Here is a 7,094-nt window from a genome sequence, read left to right as displayed (position 1 = left end):
CGGGGCAGAGCGATTGTCGACGTTACGGTGCTGCGCAGTGATTGGCCGAGAGCAGTGAAAGTGAGCGTCTGTTGCTGAGAGAAAAGGGTGTATGTGAGTATGAGTGTCAGTGATATTGTAAGTGTGTGTGTTAGTCCTGCGGGCACCAGTGGAGCAGCGCGGGCTCCGACTCTGTTCACTACTGTGTGACCGTCGTCACTTCCGTCACAAAACAGCGACACAGACTTTAATGACAGCTGTTCCACAGAGGCGTCACTACATGTGAACCCGCTGTGACGCTTCAGTCCTGCGACAACTTCCACCTGGGCTCAAACAGAGACCGTGATGCCCCATCATCACCGTGTTCTCTGGGACGGCACGGCTGCCGTTACCGCTGCTGTCAATTATGGTAAACATGCTCCTTCTCCAAGGGGAGGGAGCGTTTGTGCCTTTCTATTGGCCCTGCGGCGCGTCCTCCCGCCCCTCGGCCCGCCCCCATGCTGTTCCTAAGGTTCCCCAAGCTCTCATTGGATACTGTAAAGTTTGGGACAGGACACCGGTTAGACTCAGCAGCGCTGCTACCATTGGCCGCGACCGTCTGTCAATCAAGTGTGATATGACAGCTGGTCATGCCCTCTAATCTGTGGTGCCGGCGCTGATTTGCTACTGTACCTGTCAGCAACCTCTGATTGGTCGCTTAGTCCAGCTGCTAGTGGTTCATTCACCATTTTGTGACTGTAGTGGGAAAAGCAGAGCGGTAGTTTTTTACGTCCTTGTTTGAGTTTGTGCGGGGAAAGACATGTTTTGCCGAGTAAAAGTGAAGAGTGAGGCCGCCTCGCTGAGCCGACAGAGCCGACAGTCAGAGGACGTGGTAGTAAGAACCGAGGGAGACTCCTCGTCAGCACAATAAGACTATAAATCTGCCTCCGTCCGAGAGAACGGCTTCTGTTTTGAGGTGAGTTTCAAATTAAAACAGACGAAGAGAAGGTGAGCTTCGTGTATTATTTTCAGGGAAAGCGAGTTTGTTTCAGACGTCAGTGGTTCTCGCTGCTGAGTTCCAGTAAACGTCCCAAAGAAATGGAGCGACACCGAGGAAGAGATGGGAGGGGTGAGGGTGTAACAGCCTTAAAACTTTCTCGAATGTTTTTTTTTTCTTCTTTTTTTGTACCGCAGTCCCACCGACTCTACGTCGGTCCAACATTCCAGCATCTTACGGTTGACAGCCCACTGTTACGGTCGACACTTTTCCCTCCGCCGTAGTTTTCCAGTTTTTAAGCGGAGCGGCGCTTACGTAGTTATAAAATAATAAACAACACGACCTATTTAAAGAAGAGAAGTGTGAATCGTTACGAGTGTTCACTCAACGCCGACTGTTTTGTCCACAAAATGAACCCGAGGAGGTGAAATAAAAAAAAAACCCATGGATCCGGCGACGTCCTGTTTCCTGGTGCCGTGGCGGTGGACGGTGTCATGATGTGGGCAGTTTTCTGCTGCGTACTACGACTACTACAGCAAACACTTCCACTACTACAACTACTACTATTACTACTACTACTTCTAACGTTAGCGACCTACTAGAGCGCAACACAGACACGAAAAAATTGGATTTTTTTCTAAGTTTTAGAAGGACTTGGTTAAAAAGAATGACGGATTTTTAGTCAATAGAAATAGAACGTCATCGAAAGCTTTTGTTTTTGTTTGTTCCCGGGCACCGTAGAGCAGCGGCAGACCGACAGTCACATCATAACACTGCTTTGACATTGTACAACACTGTGTCTGCACCGAGGAGGAGCCGGGAATGGGTTAGGACGGTGTTTTCTCAGCTATTACCCCACACACACACACACGTATGCATCCTTCTGGTTGTTGATTATTGGCTTCATTCATCCGGCCCCCCTCAGTCCCCCGAGCCATACATTTAAGTCGAACCTTAACAGTTTGTAAATGTGTAAAGAGGAAAAAAAGAAAATCCACTTCAGCGTGGACTGAGCTCAGCTGAGTTTGTGTGACATTAGGAGCAGATGTTGGTTCTCATGATCTGCACCGACTCTGACAAGGTCACTCTTTACGCCACAAAATGACCAAAAGACATGATAGAAGCAGCCGTTCACAGAGGCTTGGTCCTCCCTGCTCCCTGGACGTCACCGTGTCATCTAAGACTGAGCACAATCCTCAACCGCCTGCTTTTACCCTCCACTGCTGGGCAGATTTGCATCATCATTTCCATCCAGTCGTTATTGCTCTTGTTTACACACGGAGAATCCCCCGATGTCACGGGAATCTTTAAAACTCTGCAGCGGCCCTGCTGCCACTGATGCAGCATTGACAGGAGCAGGACCTCAGGTCGGAGCCACAGCCTCCAGTCAGGCTCCACCGCCAGGCACACACTCTGCCAAATTATACATCTACAATTATATTTATATATGTATATATTGTTTTATATATATATAAATATATAAAGCACGTACGCCTACGTGTCATCACACACTCACTCTAAATATAAAACCAAAGCTGAACAAAAAGAAATAAACAACTTTTCTTTTTCCATGTGTAACGTTGTATGTACACCCGTCACCTCCGTCACCTCCGTCAGCGTACGGCTCACAGCAGTGTGTCGGTGTTGAACTGACAGTTTGCTCCTGATTGTTAAATATGTATTCATTTCATCTGTGATCAGGTTGCCTGCTGACCCATTTTAGGTGAGATTTTAATTTTTTTATTTTTAAGAGCAGCTCCACGTCTTCTGGTGGTCCTGCTCCTTCTTGACGTAGCTCGTTCTCGTCCTCCCCGCTGCAGCCCCGTGCCCGTACAGACACCCATAAAATGCTTTCAGCTGAGGGATCAGCTGCAGTGTGTCTGGTGAACGCATGCACACACTCTCACATCGGCGTTTGTGCAAATGCAGCGTTGAGTGAGGACCGACCTCCAGTCAGCTGACGCGGCCCTGACGGACACGGCCCTGGAAAACACACCAACGCTCCGGACCTGGACGCAGGGTCAGTGAGAGTCCACGGAGCAGCCACTGCACGCAGTGCCGTGTTTCACATTTACCAGGAGTTTAGAGTTCTGTCTGTGAGTGTGTGTGAGTGTGTGTGTGTGTGTGTGAGTGAGTGTGTGTGAGTGAGTGTGTGTGTTTCTGTTCACTCCTACCTTTCGTTTCTGCAGTATTTCTGTGATTCTTCTTATTATTGAAATAATCCTAGATGTTAGTTATTGTGATGTTTACTGTTCACACCTGCACACACACACACACACTCACACACACTCGCTGTAAGTGTGTGAGTGTGTGTGTGTGAGTGTGTGTGTGGGTGGGTATGTGAGAAAATATACAGGGCAGAGATTTAAAAGCGTGTGCACGACTACGCTGTAAATCCTGGAGAACGAATTGTGTTTGTGTTTATAGTTAAAAGTCAGTGTTGTGGACAACTGACGTGACGTGTCAGTTGTTAGTCTGGACGTCTCACCTGCCGTAGAATTTGTCCATTTAGATGCTGTTTGAATTCTCTGTTTGTCGTCAGAAGACAATCATCTTTTTATCAACTTTTCCTTTTTTTTATCTTGGCCTGAATTGACAGAAACTCAGGGCAGAGTTTGAGGAGCAGACACTGAAATGAGAGTGTTTTGTTCTGAGGCAGCGTTGACAGATTTCTAACGTCTGGAGGAGCTAAATGTCCAGCTGATGAGGTCATCAAACATCAAACATTCATTTTATTTAATTGGACAGAAAGAAATTAAAATAATTGTTTTAATTTTTATTTTATTTTATTTTTTTTAATAGTCACGTTTTATGGCTTCAAATCATTTTTTAACACGGAATTTGATTTTTTATTAAAATATTTTTAGTTTTTTTAATATTAAGTACAGATAATGCAGTGAAGAAGAGACGACATTTTTAGGAGTGAAAGAAATTATTGGACTGAAGTATCTCCTCATCTGTCCTCTCCTGATCTGTCCTCTCCTGATCTGTCCTCTCCTGATCTGTCCTCTCCTGATCTGTCCTCTCCTGATCTGTCCTCTCCTGATCTGTCCTCTCCTGATCTGTCCTCTCCTGATCTGTCCTCTCCTGATCTGTCCTCTCCTGATCTGTCCTCTCCTGATCTGTCCTCTCCTCATCTGTCCTCTCCTGATCTGTCCTCTCCTCATCTGTCCTCTCCTGATCTGTCCTCTCCTCATCTGTCCTCTCCTGATCTGTCCTCTCCTCATCTGTCCTCTCCTGATCTGTCCTCTCCTCATCTGTCCTCTCCTCATCTGTCCTCTCCTGATCCCGTATCAATCTCCTCAGTCATTGATCAGTTCTTGATTTTCTCCAATATTCCTGGTGTTGGTTCATGTTCTTGTTCTTTTCTTTCTTCTCTAGTGATTCCAAATGTAGATCCCTCTGTTCCAGAGTTAGGAACTGATGTTCAGATGGAACAGAGTTATTCTGATTTTTAGCCAAATCCTAATTTTTAATATTTGATCAACATACTTTCTTTGACTTTCTTCTAATCATGGTTATTGATGGTGATTAGTAGAACATTTTTATTTTCATACTGTGAAGATGAAGTGAGTGCAGCTCAGATATCAACACTGACACGAGCCGGGCCACAGACCAGAGGTTGAAGCACCCACAGACACATGCTGCTGTTGATGATGGGATGTTCATTTAAAAACCAAAACTCAGTTTGTCATTAAATAATTGCAGAGGTCAAAGGTCAGTTGGAAACTGAAGTGAAGTCAGTTCTAAGGCCTGTCCATCAAGACCCCCGGGGTGGGGGCTGGGGGGGAGTCAGGTGTTCACTCCCACATCTGTTTCACCCAACAGTGAGGGGGGTGGGGTCAAACCAGCAATCCTCTGATTATAAGATCAAGACTTTAACCACTAGGCCACGCTGTGTGTGTGTGTGTGTGTGTGTGTAACTGTATGAAAGAGGACTGGGAATGACTGTGGAAATTCCCTGTGACTTCACAAGAACAGACTTCACAAGACTATTTATGTGACGATCTCTGAACTCTCTCTCTCTCTCTCTCTCTCTCTCTCTGATGATCTATAAGTCCAGGGTTGATGTGATTTTACATTGAATTTCAGGTGTGTTTTGACCCCCCCCCCCCCCCGTGTTGTGATGACCAGTGCAGGACATTCGACTTGATGATGACGTCAGTTTAACTTCTCAGTCTGACGACCTGTGTTTTCTCCCCAGACCCCCGCACAGAAGACAAGAGGAGGAGGAGGAGGAGGAGGAGAGAGGGAGTGCCTTAAAGGTGTGAAAGGAATTCTACGTTAAAACTGCACAGAGAAGAGATGAGGCCAATGAAGAAGCACAGGGGGCGCTCTCCGACATTAACAAGAGGCAGAGGGGCAAGAAGGAGAGGAGGCCCCCGGCCCCTCCAGGAGAAAGACCCTAAAAGAATAAAGACTCTGGTGAAAACCTCGCAGCACATTCCCTCCGCACACAAACCCAGCCCCCCCACATCCACCCACTCCAACCAAGAACCACTCAAGAACAGCAATAGTCTGGAGAAGGAGGAGCCCACGGAGCCCAGGAAACCTGGGGGGTCGGTGGAGAAGAGTGGAAAACAGGCAGTAGAACAGACAGAAAAAGAGGAGATTGTTGGGATAATCACTGCAGTGTCCACTGGAGCCGTGGACGCTTCTCTGTCCACGGCCGTCCCTCTCACGTCCACCAATCCCGGTCCTGGTCTGGGCTCGGTCTCTAGTAGGAAAACAGCTACGTTTAAGGCTCGGGTTCCTAAGAAGAAGTACACATATGAGCACTTTGCTAACGCTAACGTCCTAGCTACCTGTTCTACCTCTAAGCCTGCACTTACACACAACAGCCACTGCAACATTAGCAGCAGGATCTGTGATAACGCAAATACACCCAGTAATAATTTTAGGAATATTAACAATATTATTAATACCACTAGGAGTAGCATCAGTGTTAGTGCTAACACAGACACTAGCAGTGACAGAAACAACACGATCAAATGTAGGAACAGTAGTGCAGGGAGCCATAGTACATCTGTTCACAACAGCTCTAATGTCTCAGGTAATCAGCCGTCAGTGCTAACTGTGGAAGTCAACGCTGCAGAACAAAGGACTGGTGTTTCCATGGAAGACGGGGCCACGAGGACAGTGGACACCCAGGACAAAGAGGCCCAAGTTGGAGAAGGCGAGTCAGAAGCGGCCTCGTCCACTGATACGGCCAGTGAGCACTCAGCCGACCTGGATGGGGTGGAAGCCACAGGGTCCAGCCTTCTTCTTCAGACAGGACGCCACCCCCCCACCCCCCAACATATTTCAGCCCCAAAAGAGACTAGTTTCTCAGCGGGGCTAGCTGAAACTGTGGTAAAAACCTTGAAGAACCAAAGAGTCCTGGCTCGCCAGAGACCGGTGGAGAGCGAGCTTGGAGACACGTTCCACAGAGGGCTGAAGGACAGAGACTCAGGAAAGCTGTGGCCCTGGTTTAGACCCGGGGTGGTGCGTCAGGTCAGTGCTCACTCTGTGGACGTCCAGCTCCAGGAGGACAGAGCAGTTGTTAGATACCCTTTCAGGGGTGGATCCAAGATGACATCATTGCCACAAGATGATGACATCGTGGAGATCATTCTGGATGCCCCCCCACCCGGCATGGCACCTGTAGCAAAGGGGACTCCAGTGTGTGTGCCTTATAGTCAAGAGGAGGGTAGTCCTGTGCTGTACAGGCAGGGGGTCATCACCCAGGTGGACCCCCACCCCGGTGTTTCATTTCCGTACGAGGTCCTTCTCACTGAGGACAAAAAGATTGGCAACGATCTGGGGGAGACAGACGGCGAAGGGGAAGGGAAACCTGTCTGGGTGTCTCGACAGAGCCTGAGACTCCTCACCCCTCCCTGGGAGGTCACAGACTTAAAGGGGAGTCAAGCAAAGGAGGATGAGATGGAGAGGGAAAGGGAGGAGAGGGAGAGGGAGAGGAGGGAGGAGATGGAGGTTGAAAGGGAGGTTTGTCAGTTAAGTATTGGAATGGGGGTGCTGGGGGGGGGGGCCAGGTTAGGACACAGTTTTGTGCAGTCCTATGGAAACACGCACCCCCCCCCCTACTCCTCCACACTGACTCCTAACGCAGTCACCATCAGCGGTGATGATTTCCTGGCCA

General features: G+C 48.4%; 1 protein-coding gene across 1 annotated transcript in view; it reads left to right on the top strand.

Moving 5' to 3' along the window:
• Nucleotides 1-538: 538 nt before the first annotated feature.
• cicb (capicua transcriptional repressor b) overlaps nucleotides 539-7,094 on the top strand; it is a 38,978-nt gene continuing 32,422 nt past the window's right edge. Inside the window, 2 exon segments of the mRNA XM_025061344.1 lie at nucleotides 539-934; nucleotides 5,160-7,068. Coding sequence (XP_024917112.1) covers nucleotides 5,261-7,068 — 1,808 coding nt within the window. The 5' untranslated portion in view covers nucleotides 539-934; nucleotides 5,160-5,260.

This window comes from Cynoglossus semilaevis, chromosome 13 (assembly GCF_000523025.1).
Source record: "Cynoglossus semilaevis isolate Cse_v1.0 chromosome 13, Cse_v1.0, whole genome shotgun sequence".
NCBI lineage: Eukaryota > Metazoa > Chordata > Actinopteri > Pleuronectiformes > Cynoglossidae > Cynoglossus > Cynoglossus semilaevis.
Note: the sequence above shows the minus strand (reverse complement) of the source record. Positions and strands in the feature narration are given on the sequence as shown.